This window comes from Vidua chalybeata, chromosome 14 (assembly GCF_026979565.1).
Source record: "Vidua chalybeata isolate OUT-0048 chromosome 14, bVidCha1 merged haplotype, whole genome shotgun sequence".
Lineage (NCBI taxonomy): Eukaryota > Metazoa > Chordata > Aves > Passeriformes > Viduidae > Vidua > Vidua chalybeata.
In genome coordinates this window covers 15,017,431-15,033,982 of record NC_071543.1, presented here as the reverse complement: position 1 = coordinate 15,033,982, position 16,552 = coordinate 15,017,431, and the positions used below count along the sequence as shown (strand labels likewise).

Sequence of the window (16,552 nt, the reverse complement as noted above, 5' to 3'; positions counted from 1 at the left end):
GGCTGTTCAGGTTCTGAGTGGTGTTTTTCAGAAAATATGCCAGTACTGTGGCCACTGAGTACGTTGTTACTGCTCCTGGGCTTTTAGGAGTGATAAAGATGCAACAGCCCAATGGCCATTGGATGGTTTTTATCTAGGGAATGTTTACTCCCACTTCACTTGAGTTTTTAGGCAAGATCTGAAAGCTCACTGAAATTTCTTTGTTCTTTTTTTTTTGTTGTTGTTTTAATAAACCTAATCTTTTGCTTTAAATATCAGGTATCACAGGGCAGACGAGTAATTTAAGACAAGCTAATAAGAATTGTACCTATGGGGCAAAACCACACAGAATGCAAGTTTATGTGCATTTCTGTTCCCTTTGTTTTTTCCTGTTCATTTTCACGTTGGAGCACTTTTTGCCTGCAGCATGTGGCTGCCTGTGTAGGTGATCACAGATTCACAGAGCTGGAAGGGACACACAGGAGCATCAGTCCTGCTCCTGGCCCTGCACAGACACCCCAGCAATCCCACTCTGTGCATCCCTGGCAGTGCTGTCCAAACCCTCCTGGAGCTCTGGCAGCCTTGGGGCTGTGTCCATTCCCTGGGGAGCCTGGGCAGTGCCAAACACCCTCTGGGGGAAGAACCTTTCCCTGATCTCCACCTAAATGTCCCTGACACACTTCCAGCCATTCCCTCTCTCAGGGGGAGAGATTGGAGCTGTCCCTCAGGAGGAGCTGCAGCCCCCAGTGACTCTCTCCCCTCAGTTCCCTCTTCTCCAGGCTGAATTCTCCAGGTTTACTCCACAGTGGCTTTACTTTCTCACAGACTGCTGGTGGTCTTGAGACATGAGATGTGTTTGTAAAGGGGAGGATCCATGAATCACAGAATCCCAGACTGGTTTGGGTTGGGAGGGACCTTCAAGCCCATCCCATTCCACCCCCTTCCATGGGCAGGGACACTTTCCACTAGACCAGGTTGCTCCAAGCCCCATCCAGCCCAGGCTTTTGAAGGTCTGAAGTGTGTCCAACTTGCAGGCAATTAGTGCTCTGGTTTTAAATGAGCCACAGCAGCTCGGTGTGGAGTTAGCTGCTGTACAGATGAGTCGAGCTGAACAACTCTGATTATCAGCACAGTCTCCAGTGACCTGCTGTTCCACATTATCTTTGTTTATTCCTGATAAAGGTGACTGGCTCTGCTCTGGTTTTAAGAACTTTCTGATGGGCTGAGTGTTCTGGCTCAGCCTGGTTTGGTCTTTGTGCTGAAAAACATGTAATTCCAGGCAAAACAGAAAATCAGCTGTTGTTGGACAGTGGGGAATTTGCATCCATGAGCGGCTGTGCTGGTATGGAACAGCTTATGGGATTTGGCTCCGAGTTCCTGCCTTGCCCATCTGCATTGATTTAAAACTAGCCCTGAGTCCGAGGTGCTGGTATTTATAGATCCTGCCAATCCCAGCATTAGCAGAGCAGAGATGTTACAGTTTTGTCACCTCAGGAAAGTGTCATCTGGTAGCATGGTCGTTCCAACCTGTTCTCTCTGGGGACCCCAGTGGGTAAAGGCTTTTTAATTCCAGTCTATTTGCATATTTTTGGCATCTTGTGCAGGTCCAGTGTCTGAGCTTCTTTTTGCTGAGATTCCCTATTTCAGGTCAGGAGTAATTTCCTGCTTGCTCAGCTGCCTTGGCCTCTTGGCCTCCTCCACTCCTTTTTGATACAGTTGTCAATTGATTCTTAATTGATGGTTATTTTGGCAAATGGGAGAAGTGTTGGATGACTACCTGGAGGAGAGAAATGTGCTGCTGAGGCCCAGCTGGGCCTGCCCAGCAGGAATGGGGACAGAGCAGCCTCCGAAGGGCTGCATCGCTGCCTCCTTCCAGTCTGCAGCTCCTGCCTCAAATCTGTGCTTTGAAGAGATGTTCCACTGGGCTTCCCAAAAGAGATGGTTCCCAGAGCTCCCTGGTTCCCACCTGTGGCAAAACAGACATCTTACTTCAAGTAGTAATCACAAAGAGTATTTTTTGGGTTGTTTGTTCCCTGTTTATTGAAACCTTCCTTAGAGGAGGAGTTGTCAGCAGCTGTAGAATCAGACTCCTGATTTGGAAGGGACCCACAAAGATCATCAAATCCAGCTCCTGTCCCTGCCTAGACACCCCAAGAATCCCACCCTGTGCCTGAGGGCATTGTCCAAACAGAGGTCAGAGTCACACCAGGAGATTTTGTGTCTGCTCATGGTCTCTGAGGTGATGCTTCCAGGCACAGGACCATGAACAGGTTTAGGGGTTGAATTTCTCCCAGCCCTGACGTGACTTCACTAATAGTTCTTTCCTTGTGCTTATCACTGGAGCAGCTTATCTCAGCCTGGCTCAAGCAGTCAGGACTGGGAGAGTTTTTTAAAAAGAATAGATTGGCTTCACTTAATCTTTCACTTTTTAGATTCATTGTACCTGTGTGGTTACCAGAACTCATCTGGTTCTATTGCATTCTTGTGCTCTCATATTTTAACTTTTATAGGATTTTTCACATCCTAAGGCAACAAAACATATTTTCTTTATGATTTATCCCAAGATGCAGCATTTGTTCTCACTTAGCACATTTTTAGCTCTGCATTATTTTAACTTGCATGGTTTGGGCCTGTATTACTCATCTCTTAATTTTTTCCAGTTTTCTGATTATTTTCTAAAAATATTTTAAAATATTTTCTAATGTATTTGAGGAGCTGATAATATCCTTGCTGCTGTTTTATTTTGCCACGTGGGATTTGGATGAGCACACACTAAGAGGTGTAGCTGTACCTTTGCCTTTTTCCATCCTTCTTTTAAGGAAAATCTGATCTGGAAAATGTTGGTTTTTTCAGCTGGATCTTTGCAGCTTCATGTTCTAGAAAAATACTTAAAATCCATTTACAACTCTCTCAGAGGTGAAAAGAAGGATTTTTGATTCAAGTTCTTCTGGGAACCTGAAAATAGAATTGCTTGTTTAGCTCTGGGCTGTGATTTAAGCATTTTTTTCTGGAAGTTATTATGGAAAAGAAATCACCAGGAGAATTTGCTGCTCTTGCTGCCTGCTTATGGAGCTGTTTGTTAGTAACAGCAGTGCTAATATTCAGATTAAGGGCTGCTTATTTGGGGCTGTTGTGGGTTGTAGAAACAAGGGAATGTGCAGGGAAAGAAGTGAGATCAGGGAATGCTGTCGGGCCCACGTGTGTCAGTGTTTGCTCTCTGCTATTCCCTATAAAACTGTGCCTTCATCTTTAAGCCACCAAGTCCTTTTCCATTTTGGAGGTAGTCAGGACTGCTTTTGGAGCACCCTGGGCTCTGTCTCTGCAGTGGGATATTTGCTGCCAGGCTTAATTCAGCACCTTCCTAGGCACAGAAGATGGTGAAGCTCCCAAACCAGCTCCAGGGTGAAGAGTGGAGTGTTTGCTGTGCTACACTGGGAAAATGGTTTGGATTTTTTTACATTACCAGTGAGAATGGTATGGCTTGGGTTTGTTTGTTTTTTTTTTTTTTTTTGTGCTCTGGAAGTAAAATTTCAGAGCTTCTAGGTTGGTCTTTTTGATCTTTTAATCTTGAGGTTGGTACATCACTGTGTTGGCAGTTGCTGACTGAGGGGCTTGTTGCTGGTTATCAGAGATGGAAGTAAGAATTTCATACTCAGATTTTACTTAACTGCAGATTCTCTCTCTAGAACTTCCCTTTCAGAAATCTTACACACTGAAGGGAGGCTGCTGTAGCATCATAAAATATTTTGTAGCATAAACACATTTACAGTGTTTCAGGAATGAGTCAGAATAAGAGGCAAATACCAAAGTTTGGATAACCCTTTTCTCTCATTTCAACTTCTGTTATATCCCATCATTTACAGTGAGAGACAATTCATGCTCATACACTGAACTTCACTGGTTGTACCACTGGGAATGTGCCAATATAATTTCAGAACTCTGATTTTTAGGAAAAAAAGCTAAAATGCCTGGAGGAACCTGTCAGTGCAGGAGAGCATTCACAGGGTCGTTCCTTGATGCTCACTCACAGGATGAAAAGTCTTGGAATGAGAACATGGTAATGCACTCATCAGGCTTCTCATTCCTGCACTGAAGAAATGATGATTTTGGATCTTTACAATCATCATGATTGATGAGATGATTCTCTAACCAGCAGTGACTAAGGGATGAGTAAAAGGAGGAACCTGTCTCTTCTCCAAGAGTTCCATTCACATTGGAAGAGTTTTTTAGTCATATTTAATTAACTGGTAGTTTGTATATTTAATTAGATCTATTTCCCTTTTCTTTTTGGTTAAAATCTGAATTATGGGACGGTGTTGATCCAGCTCATGGTGCAGGTGGTGACATTATCCAGCCCTGCCTGGCTCTGCTGGGTCCTGTAGCTCCACTGCTGTTGCCCAATTAGAATAAAAAAATTCCCAAGGACGTGTGCTAATAATCTGTTTGATGACACAGTTGAGTGAGCAATGTTTTGGCAGCAGGGCTGAGGGAATTACAGACCTTCTCCTCCTTCCTGATGCCTGACACTCCCTCCCTCTGGTGTGCAGGGTTGGGAGCTGGGCACATCCTGGGACCTGGCTCAGCAGGAGGCTGTTGATCCATGAAAAGAGGTGGATGGAGCTGTGTGTCCTGTGTCAAAGGAGCTCTGATGGGCAGCTTTTCCTGCCAGTTTGTAAATATAGGAGTCAGGCAGTGCAGGACATTCTGGATAATGAGGCACCATTTATTTGTTGTTTGAACAGACTGTTAGAAAAACTGTTGTCACTCAGTCTCCGTCCAAAGGGAAAAATAAAGGATGTTCTCCCAACATGAAAAATTGGAGCCTACACATGTGGGTCTTAAAGGTACCTACTCCCAGGAGCTGGGAATGGAGACTGAGCATTGATTTTAGGGTAATATTTAGGGATTTTAGGTAATTTTTAAGGTTTTTATTCTTTTGCATATATGCTTCATACAGTGATGTCCATGCAAGGGTGTTTCAGTTAAGCAAAACATGGGAAGAGAATGAACTGAAAGGTAAAAAAGGCTTTAAAAAGTTGTTTGAGCGGAGCACTGCACTGGGGATTTTTGTTTCTTATTAAGGGATATCCTAAATTTACAATTAATCTGTTACAATCTAAAATTTCTGCTGTGGCTTTTGCCACACTCCACTTTAAAATGCAGTGTAATTAATGTTGAGGGGGTTTTCAGAGGGTTTAGGCTTGGTTGCAGTAACTTTACACTTAAACATGAAGCAAAGTACTACCAGTAGAAGGAAAAATAAACCAGTTCTCAAATGTCTTGTGTTGTTTGTGTGTTTAGGTGGCTGTCAATGCACACATCCCTCCGGATTATCTTCTTAGGATCTGTGAGAGACTTGGACCCCTCTTGGACAAGGAGATCCCCCAGAGTGTCCTGGGGGTGCAGACTTTGCTGGGTGTCGGGCGTCAGTCTCTCCTGAGGGCAGCAAAAGGTAAGATTCTCAATTTATCTGGGCTTGAATTCTGTTTTAATGATTAACCCCCTTTTGTTGCCATTCCTGTTGGGATATCTGTGTGTTTGCATTAGCCCTGCTTTGTCTCCTGTGCTTGCCAGCTTTTTTCTTCCTAAAATGCAGTTGTTGCTGGCCCTGTTGGATGCATTTTCTTGGGTTGAAAATGCCATTTTAAGCAATTCTTGCCTACAGTTGCCTGATCTTGTTACTTCCTCTGCCTCCTTCCCCAGTGTGTTGGTGTTTGTGTAAATGATGTGAACGGGATTAGGGATTTGATGCGTCTGAAAAATGCTGTTTTTTCCATATACATTTACACACATTTGTTTCTAAAATCACAGAGCTGGGCTATTTTTCAGCCTATTTTTTCCATTCTTTGACTCCCTGGCTGTGTAGACACAGGTCAGGGTGGTGGCATTTGGGGCAGCTTTTAGGGAGTAGGAGAAGGCAAGGCTGATTCTTCAGTGGCAATTCCTGCTTGTCCTTGATTTAAAAGCGCCCATTCCTTTCATGAAGAGAGCACCAGTCCTCTTCTCTTTGAAAAACTCTCTCTGCTTGAGAGAATGATCCTGAGAGCAGTTTTGTGTTAGAACTAAAGAGATCTGAAAGCCATCTGCTATTGAAGTGATTCCTCCTTCCCTCCTCACTCCGTGCCCCTGCCACTTCCTCCCTGCAGGAGCCAGAACTTCCTTGATCCTGTGTTGTGCTGATTCAGAGAGCTGAGATGTTGCAAAATTTGTTGTAGTGAATGAAATGAGCTGGTGGAAAAGGATCACAGGGCTGGAGGTGCCACAGGAGGAGGAGCATCATCCTGGGAGAGGAGGAGGGATGGCAGAGCAGGACCTTCCTGTTTTGGTGGCAGTTGAGCACTTAATTCCCTGCATCCTGTGAAGTCACATCGTGATGCTGCCGAGCATCTGCTGATCCATTGGATATCTCCTGGAGGGATGAGGTGTTCCCAAACACGTTGCCCTACAGAGTTTTGGGACTCAGTCTTGTTTTGCCTGTGCTTTGCTGTAATTAGGTGCAGAAATTCAGGTTTGCAGAGAAACATTCCTTCGTTTCACACTCAGTTTGCAGCTTAGAAGGAAACAGCAGCAAAATGTAAAGAGAAAATAAACATTTTTCCTGCAGGGGAACAGAAGGGTTGAGGTGGATGGATCTATTTTAGGAAGTCTGAGTGCTGTTTTTAATGAGTATCATTTAATACTCTGTGCAGCAGTTTGGGGTTTAATCAGAAGGTGCTCTCAGGAGTCTCTGAGTCACCTCAGCTTGTGCACTTCACGTTCAGAGACCTACATGGTGCTACACAGATCCACCAACCTGCGGCACTGTCCTTCTGTTTCAGCACTTACTCACCGTGGAAGCTCATTTCTCTCCCTCCAGATGGCCAGAAATGGAAGAAATCCAGGTCTAATTTCTGAGGCACTTTGAACAGTCTCAGAAAAATCACTATTGTTCTAGAGAGGAGCCTCTCTGAGGCCAGTTGGCAGCAGCGGGCTGGAGAGTCTTTAAAGAGAACACTCTTCACTTTAAAACAATGATTTTTTTTTGGGGGGGTGGGGTGCAGAGGACAATCTGAAAGGAGGGCACATTGCCACATATTGCAGGAAAACAGATTTATTGGAAAAAACCCTCACTTCTCTCACTTTTAGGCAGCAAAATGTGAAATCTCAAATGTGCAGTTCCTAAGCAGAGGTGCTTGAAGTGTTGGCATTGCAGAAGGAAAATATGGCACAGTTCAGTTGGGCCTCAATATAGAGTGCACCCACTTTTTAAATTCAGTTTTTCTCTATGGATTTAGAGTCAATAATCACCCAAATTAAGCAAAAATAAGTTGAAACCATTTACAGTGACACTGCTGAGGAACTGGAAATCAGAGTCGCAGTCTTTAAATGAGGAATCTGACAAACTGTTTAATCAAACAGATCTTATTCTGGGCTGTTGGGAGTGGTGCTTGATTTCTTGGTTATTTAATGTATTGATGATTTCTTGTCCCTTGTCACTCTTGCTGGTGCAGACTTCAGACACACACTATGGAAAGGATCTGCATTTGCAGCTCTGCACAGGGGCCGACCCCCCGAACTCCCGGTGAACTACGGGAAACCACCAAACGTGGGTGAGTCTGGAAGTCCATAAAAGTTTCTTTTCTCCTCTCTGTATTTATTCCTGCCCCACAGAAAGTTCCTCTCACTGACTAAAACACTACTCTGGGTTTGCATTAATGGTTTCTCTGGCATTTCATGATGAATTAATCGAAAATAGGTCTCTCCCTGACAATAGAATAATTTTTGTGTTATTCAGGCTTGGATTTTCCACAGTGTGTGTAGCCATGTTTTGCATGCTTGTTTGGAGGGCAATGGGCCTGAGTATTTTTTGATGATATGCTTCCATAATATGTACATGTGGTTGTAAGATAGGATGGGCATGGTCACAGGAGCGTGGAGTCCTGGAGTCATCATGGAATCCTAGCCAGAACAAAGCGTCTGGCTCCCAGGGAACTTTTTTGACTCAAGAATTCCTTTTGGTTGGATTATGACAGAAAACAGACTGCTTGCAACATCCCTCTCCAAAAAGGAAATAATCACCAAAGCAACATTTGTGTTCCTTCAGCCTCAGTTGTCCACACAATTAGATAAAGAACTTGTATAAAACTCAGATATATGTGGGCTCTCAGCTTACATCTCATCACAGAGCTGCTCTGTTTTATATAAACTCAAGTGTTTGCCTTGTATGGTTTGAACTTTCATTAACTGTTTTCATAGCAAGAAAAAATTGATTCTTGCAGGCATAAAAGTAAATCCTGGTTTGTTTCTTTTTAGGGCATTTTATCTCTGTGCAAATGGATACATTTTCCTGGTTTGTCAGGGAGTCCTTTCACATATGGATCCTCCCTCCCTTTGGAGAAGCAGGGATGGTGCTGGCAGTTCTGTTTCTACCCTATCTGTGTGTTTATTATTTTAGGCTGGTTGTGCAGTTACTTTACTGTGAGCAGTTGTGCTGATGGATTACTAATGGTCTGAATTGTGGATTTATTGAACACAACTCCTCTGGTTGTATTTCTGCACGGATTCTTGGATCAATTCTTTCATCAGACTGGGTGTTTTTAGAATATGTGGTATTATTAATGAGGCATCCTGGCAGATTGGACTTCAGCATTTGTCATGCTTTCATAGTAAAGGACTGTGCTGCTTGCTTGGTAACTATTTAATGAATTAAAGGACAGAATAATATTTTTGTTTGGGTGTTTTCCTAATTGTTGTTTTTTTTTTTTTAAGAAATGCAAAGGTATTATATGGAAAAGGGTCTTTCATAGTCAAAAAATAATTTATATAAGTATTGATTCCCAGAAGAATACAGTCCTTGGTGTAGCTACGTAAACTACTACTAGGAGAGGAAAATGTGCATAAATATTAAAATAAGGATTTGACTTTAGGCAGGAGTTTGATTTTGGGATTCCTTATTCATCCTGAAGAGGAGGTCAGAAAATTCTGTGCAAAAATGGATGTTTTTTTCCTGGTGAGTGGTGCCAGCCAGAGATGCTGCAGTGTGTGTGTCTTAAGTGCAAGATGAAGAAGTGTGCCCGACCTCTTTGGTATTTTGGCATAACTCTGAATTCCCACACTGTGCTGGCTCAGGCAGATGGACTTTTCTGGAATTGCTTGCTGAGGGAGTTGGGCTGAAGTAAAAGACACCCATTAATGTGTATTCAGGAGTGAGGTGATTGTTTAAGTACCTGTGCCAAGTGGTAAATAAGGTATAGGATGAGCAGCCAGGAGTATTCTCACATTGTTTCCCTTCCAGTAATAAGAATTTAAGCTTTCCACCATAAATGCTGAGAGAATGGGGTTGCTGATGGGATTAAATGGGAGGGCTCAACTGCAAGAATTGGGAGTTGCAGTGGTTGCCTTTCCATATGGTTGGGATGGGACCTTGTGGTCCATAATCCAAAATCAAAGGTCCTGCACGGTGGAACTGGAGCAGGAAATCCTTGTTGCCTTTTCCCAGTGTGTTTGTGCAGAGCTGGACATCTTCTGGCTGGGGGAGTCTCTGGGAAAGTGCTGAGCTGTGGAAGTCATTCCCAGGGATGTGGTGCCTGTGTGTTGGGGCTGTGGTGATCTGCTGGAGGGGGACAGGGAGAGAAAACACAGAGCCAACAGGATGACACAGAGGAGGAGAGTCTGCTCGAGCCTTTCTGGGCAGCTTTTGCTGTAGTGGAACTTTCAGGGCTCCCTTTGTGCTCTTCCAGACAGAAAGTGGAAAGACTGGTCATGCAGTACCTCAGGACTGGGAGTGATTCCCCTTTGATAAACCTGCTTTTGATGCTACTTCGATTTTGTAAGGGCTTTTTTTTTTTTTTTTTTTTTTTTTTTTTTTTTTTTTTTTGCAGACAGCTCAGAGCAGATTAGAAAGAAGGTTGTTTTCACTCTTTAAGAGCTGCTCTAACCTGAGGATGGAAATCATTCCGTGGGCAGCTGCTGTTAGTGAAAACAAGATAAAATTTGGAAGCAGAAGGTTTTCAGCACAGTCTCAGTGAATAAGCATTTCAGCTGGGTGGAAATTCACAGTCAAGGTGATGCAGTTACCTTGGGCCTGCCAAAGAGCAGCACTGGGATGAGGTCAGGAATCGATGATGGTTCCTGCTGGAAATGAGTTCCATGAGGTCAGCAGCTCCCAGGGCTGGAACATGCTGTGCTTTCACTGCTTTTCCTGGGTCCAGGCTCTTTGTGGCCACACAGCCTCTCTCTCAGAAGGTGTTTTCCATGTGGGAGCCAACTGTGTTTGTTTCCTGGCATCCCTATGGAACCTTGTGTCTCTCCTGTGAGTGGTACCCGATCCCTACTTGGATTTGTGATGAGGGCAAAATCTAGGTCCTCATTACAAAGTCACACTGCTTCTTGCAGAAGGTGAAACAGTCTGACAGGAGCTCATCATCCCTGAGACAACTGATTTTAAAACAAGCATTTGCACCAATTTTCCCATTTTCTAATTTTCCTTGCAAAAAGTGGATGGAGACAAGGGTTTTAAGGGAGAGCAGGAATTCCAGCTGGTGCTGCTCAGTGACTTTGCCTCACTGAAGTGCTTGAATTCCTTCTGGGGTTGTGATTTAACTTTGAAGTCTGGGCTGTCTGATGATTGTTTTTTAAATCCAGCTTTCACTGGTGGGTTGTTGTTGCTGGGTTTGGAGTTTATCCTTCCTAGCTGAGCTTTCTTGCAAGGATTTTTACATTGTGCCCTTACCTACAGTAGAATGTGAGGTAAATTGTGATTTAGGAATTGCTATTGTCAGCTTATGTGACTTGCATAAAACACTGGAATTTTCCTCAAGGTGTGGCCTTCCAGGACCAAGGACTGTGGGGAAAAAGAAGAGAAAAATGCCTGTATTTTACAGGTTGGTAGTTGGAGGAGCTGAGATGGCCCTTCAGTGTCGGGACAGAATTAACTTTTCTTATCAAGAAGGCTGGATCTCCTCCCTTTTTATGGGAAATAACTGTCTTGAAAGTTTTTTCCTGGCAGGGAATAGTGAGGGGGTGGACTTGGCAGCTCTTACATCCAGTGTGGCATGAAATACATCAGTTAATGAGATAGGTTAGTAAAATTTTTTAGGGTTACTAAGTTGCTCTTTCTCCATGTGGGAATTGTTGGGTTTTAGTGCTTTGGGGCCTTAGGAGGACAATAACTTCATTGTGCTGTAGAAAGGAAACTTGACAGGGATTTTTGTCATGTGGGGGTAATTCCCTATTTAGATATTGTGTATTAATCTTCCTAAAAATACAGGAATGGAGAATGTTTGCTTTGTTCCTTTGAAACAGTGATAGTTTTTCTTTTGTCCAAAGATGCTGTTGCCTTGATAAAGTTGTTGCTCCTCATGGCTCAACAATAGTTCTGGATGTCTCTGATTGAAGCATTTCATAAACAGGGCTTTTTATTTGGTAATTATCCATGGGAGATGGAGAAGTTTTATCCCCCTTGTGCAAATAGGGAAATAAACACAGGAAAAAAAAAAAAAAAAAAAAAAAAGAAATTACTTTCATATCCTCTGAAGCTGAACTGATTGCAAGGCTGGGAATCGACCGGAAAAGTGAGCTGCCAAAATTGTGGGATTTTGGTGCTTCCTTCATGGGATTTACAACAAACAGCAGTGGTAAATGTTCAGAAGGATTGCAGGGGGACACAGAAAATATTGTGATTATTAGGAATGTTTTGACATGAGAATGTATCTTTTTTGATTCACACAGTTCTTTGTGTGGTTAAAAAAATATTCAGAGCCATTTGAAATTGCTTGCAGGCAGATACACTGTTATTATGTATTTAAATATATACATAGATATGTATTGAAATGCTTGAAACCTTGAAAGGCACAGCAGAATCACCATGTTGCTGAATGACTCCATGTCTCTGTTGGCACACAGGGTAGGGGAAAGGGAGGTGTAATCTTTTTAAGAATTCAGCTTTTAAGCTGTCATACTCGATGAGTAAATAAAATAATGTGTAGGCAAAGCTGAGGTACCTTGAGCATTTATCACTGTGGGATCTCTGTGTTAGAGGTAGGAAAAAGAGTGTAAAATTCCAGTTTTACTTTGCTCAGGGAGATAGTTTGGTTTAACAGCCCTGTATAATATTAGGTATCATTTGAATAGTAGGTAGGTAGTAAATTAATTTGCTTTAGTGTGTTTTGCTTTTTAGTATTGCTGAATGTGTGTTTTTACATGCAAAGCAAATATTGACTGAAGGTGAGGTTATGCTGGAGCCTGATGGCTTTTGCAAGCATCTTTTATGCAGCTTTTTCCCCTCGTGTCATGTTTCAATTGCGTTGAGTGATTAAAAATAATCCACTTTTCAGAGCCTAAAACTGAGGCACAAAAATGCTTTCTTTAAAGCTGGAAACAATTTCTTTTCCTTCCTTGTGTGTAAATACTTCAATGGTATCAATTTACACAAGGAGTTGTGGGTTAGGAACTCTTTGAAATGGCACTTCTTGACTTTGTAGATTAATTTTTTAATGTATTCCATGATCTTTTTTTTTGGGTAGATTGGCAGCGATATCATGAGACAATTAAGACATGGCTCGAGTTTTTCAGTAGACTTTTAAGCTAAAGGAGTGGAAGGCACTAAAGAGCTTTGTGGGGCTCCTGTGAAGCCCAGCCCACATCAAGGTGCAGGGGAAGATAAGGAATTGCTCCAGGGGATCTGCTATCACAGGGACTCCACAAACCCACCAGCACAGCTCTGTTAGATCCTCAAGTGCCACTGAAAAACCCTCTCAAAACTTTCAAATCCAAAGTTCAAGTGCTGTGAGTGAGGATAGGTTAGGGAAGACAGAAATAGGAGAGAATTGGTGAAATTAAATACCCCCAAAATGGTCTCAAATTGTGCACCCAGTCAATCCAGTCTTTTTACAGGGTGGATTGGTGCATTTAGGTTTTAGGCTGTTCTTGCAAGGACTGCTGGCCGTGGAAATGGGAAGGAGTTTGTTGTGGTTGCAGTTCTTTCTCCTGCCTGCCATTCCTCCACTGGGAGTTTTCCATCAGTGCCACCTATTTCTTGTTCTTCAATTCCACTGCCATGGGAATGCAAGGATGTGGATGTGAAAGTCCTTTGGCCCTACATATGATCAGGAAGCCATTCCAGGGAAAGATTTGTATCATCTTTTATCACTTCTTTTATCACCAAAAAACACTTTAAATAAACTATTATTATACTCTTCTTGTAATTGATATTAGTAACATGTAATTTCCTAAAATTCCTGAATTTCCTTTCTTCCTTAAACGTTTTCCTTAAAGAATTTCCACGTCTGTGTAGGATAAGTGTATCTGTTACCTGTTCATGAATTGAACATTGGAATGACTCCCAGTTGTGGTGGGAACTTTTCATTCTGCTTATATTTTTGGTAAGGAAGCAGGTGCAGCCTGTGGTGGGTACTGAAAGGTTCCATCAGGAGTGGGATTTCTTTTTATAACACTGGACAAAATGTTCTGACAAGGTGGAAGAGGTTCAGATTTATTACTGATTCTAATAATAAAGTCGTTAATAAATACTATATTTGATTTAATATTTATTTACTCTTGAGTTCTGGACAAAATTCATGTCTCACTCTTCTTTTTGCTTCTTTTTTTCTCTGCCAGTTCATATCCTTTCTGCCAGGCAATTAACTGGATGTGGCCGTTTCAGCCACTTGTTCCCAACATCCACCTACCAACACATGAAGATGCACAAGAGGATTTTGGGGCACCTCTCCTCTGTTTATTGCATTGCCTTTGATCGCAGTGGGAGGAGAATTTTTACAGTAAGTTTAAAATTTGGACCTTTTTCTTTTCGAAGATTGCTTTGTTTGGTTTGATTTCTTTCTTTCTTGAGTTCCTCAACAGCCTCTTAGTCGCTGATAGAGATGGAGATGTGACTTTGTTCAGCTGCAAGTTGCTTTTCTACTAAATTTACCTTCCTGGATTTGTAATGTGTCAGTGAATACATGACAATTATTTTAAGTTTTTTCTCAGAATGCATTGACATCCATTTCTGTGGTGATGCCCTTGCTTTTTGTTGGGCATATTTAAAAATCAACAGATTTTTCAAATGAATGTTGCATTTTTAGCTGTTAATGTTAATCCTTGTGCATGGAGTGACAGGACAAGGAGGAATTCCCACTGCCAGAGGAGAGGGTTAGGTGGGATATTGGGAAGAAATCCTTCTCTATGAGGGAGCTGAGGGCCTGGCACAAGGTGCCCAAAGAGCTGTGGCTGCCCCATGCCTGGAGCCAGCTTGGATGGGGCTTGGCGCAACCTGGGATAGTGGAAGGTGTTCCTGCTTTCCAAACAGATTCCTTTCCAGCATAAACCATCCAGTGATTTCATGATATTCTTTTATCAAATTGAAATCCTTGACTCCATAAGATGATTCCCAGGCTCCACAGTTCATAGAATCATAGAATCCCAGAATGGTTTGGATGGGATGGAATATTTCAGAGTCATCCACCCCCACACCCTGCCATGGGCAGGAACACCTTCCACTGTCCCAGGCTGCTCCAAGCCCTGTCCAGCCTGGCCTTGGACACCTCCAGGGATCCAGGGGCAGCCACAGCTTCTCTGGGAACCCTGTGCCAGGGCTTCCCCACCCTCACAGGGAAGAATTTCTTCCTAAAATTGGCCTCTGTGGAATCCCACGGAGTTGTCCTGTCAGTTCACGGGAGTTGTGATCCCCGTCCATCCGCGGTGATCCATGCGTGACGTGCATGGAACGTGCCCCATATTTTCTGTAACCTTTGGGGATTCCTGTGGAATTTCAGGGGTCAGATGACTGTTTGGTGAAGATCTGGGCCACGGATGACGGGCGCCTGCTGTCCACCCTGCGGGGCCACTCGGCCGAGATCTCGGACATGGCCGTCAACTACGAGAACACGCTGCTGGCCGCGGGCAGCTGTGACAAGGTGGTCAGGGTGTGGTGCCTCCGGACCTGCGCCCCCCTCGCAGTCCTGCAGGGCCACTCAGCTTCCATCACTTCCATACAGGTAAGGACTGATGGGGTTTGCCCCTAAAGCCTTGCATTAGATTGGTAATAAGAGCCGTGTCTGGGATTTGTCCCAGCTCAAGGGTGTTTTTCCTGGTTAACTCAATGCTGTGGTGCCCAGGGGATAATTTTCCTGCTTCCATGTGCTTTTAGCTGTGTGATCCCGCTGCTGCTTCCTTAGGTCTACAAAATGGGTGATCTGATGCTCTTTTAGAGCAACTCAGAGAGCAGCAGCATCTCCTTGGCTCAACTCGCTGATGTGTTTGGCATCTTTGGTTGTGCTCCTGGCACAACCTGACCCAACACTCTTGTGTTCACTGAGAATATTTGTTTTTCAGAAGGATCAGTTAAAATTCCTTACTCCCCATTTCTTGTTTCCTTGTTATCTTAGCTTGTAGCTTAAAGAGCTGCTCTGGATGTTGTAGCAAATGCAGATTTTCATTTAAAAAAACTTCACAAGTGCCAGAAGCCTTCAAAAAAAACCCAAAATTCCAGGATAAAAAGGACAATCCCCGCAGTTTGGCAAGTGGTGCACAGAGAGGGGAGAGTGAGTGGGGCTGTTTGGCTCAGAATCCCTCTCTCCTGGAGTGATGCTGCCTTGGATTCAGCACAGGCTTCTCCTTCATGCCAGTATTCCCCAAGAGTCTCATTTCTCCCCATCTTCCCTTCACTTCCAATTTTGTCTGATTTCAACCACGTAAAGGTGATTGTGTTAGAAATGTATTTTCCAACCTGGCTTTATAACTGGTGTATTGTTTGTTTATGTATATATGTATGTATATATATGTGTGTGTGTGTGTTTCTCTCAAGCTCTTTGTAAAACTGAAAGTTTTATAATATAATTTAAAATATAATCAGTCACTGCTTTTTGAGGAAGCAGTGCTGGATTCCTTTATCAAATTACCAGGTAGCCTAAGGATTAAAGGTATTGCTGCAGTTATGGAATTAAGAATAAAAAGCTTTCTCACTCCTTAGAGAGGTTTAAGAAAACAGAAGAGAGGGGATCCTGCTGTGCAGCTGTTCTTCATTGGGCTTGGATGCAGGAATAGTTGTATTTGCCATGTTTGATCCAGTTCTATCCTAAAAAGAACTGGTTTTACCCCATTTACAGGGTCTGGGCTTGTTTCATTTCTCCAATTTCCTTTGTGTGGTAAAAACCAAAGAATTCCTAACCAAAATGTAGGTGTTTTCCATTTCCTCAGCTTTATTTTTATGGAAGTTCTGGTTCTGTGCTTACCCCTGCTCTCTATACTCCTGGGGAGAAACTAATGTGTTAGTGAAAACCATTCTTGTCAACAAGTTTCCAGAGTGAAAGAAGAGAAAATAGAGGATGGTTTAATTGTTACAACTTTTATTTTTAGTTCTCTCCAGCAAGGAAAGGAACAACTCGATACCTCACTTCCACTGGTGCCGACGGAACAATCTGTTTCTGGCAGTGGCACGCGAACACCATGAAATTCAAGTGAGACTGTTGAGATAATTACAATTATTTTAACTCAAGGAGGAATTTATTTTTAATTTTGGCATGGAGAGGAATGCTGAGATAATGAAATAAGGGTGTTTTCTTACTCAATAAACTGGTGTGTGGGGCAGGAGCAC

At 43.0% G+C, this 16,552-nt stretch overlaps 1 protein-coding gene across 3 annotated transcripts in view; it reads left to right on the top strand.

Moving 5' to 3' along the window:
* BRWD3 (bromodomain and WD repeat domain containing 3) overlaps positions 1–16,552 on the top strand; it is a 51,009-nt gene that overhangs the window by 3,128 nt on the left and 31,329 nt on the right. For all 3 annotated transcript variants that reach the window (XM_053955555.1, XM_053955554.1, XM_053955553.1), the window contains exons 5-9: positions 5,281–5,431; positions 7,470–7,568; positions 13,576–13,736; positions 14,733–14,954; positions 16,315–16,415. In XM_053955555.1, coding sequence (XP_053811530.1) covers positions 5,281–5,431; positions 7,470–7,568; positions 13,576–13,736; positions 14,733–14,954; positions 16,315–16,415 — 734 coding nt within the window. The remainder of the gene's footprint in view (positions 1–5,280; positions 5,432–7,469; positions 7,569–13,575; positions 13,737–14,732; positions 14,955–16,314; positions 16,416–16,552) is intronic.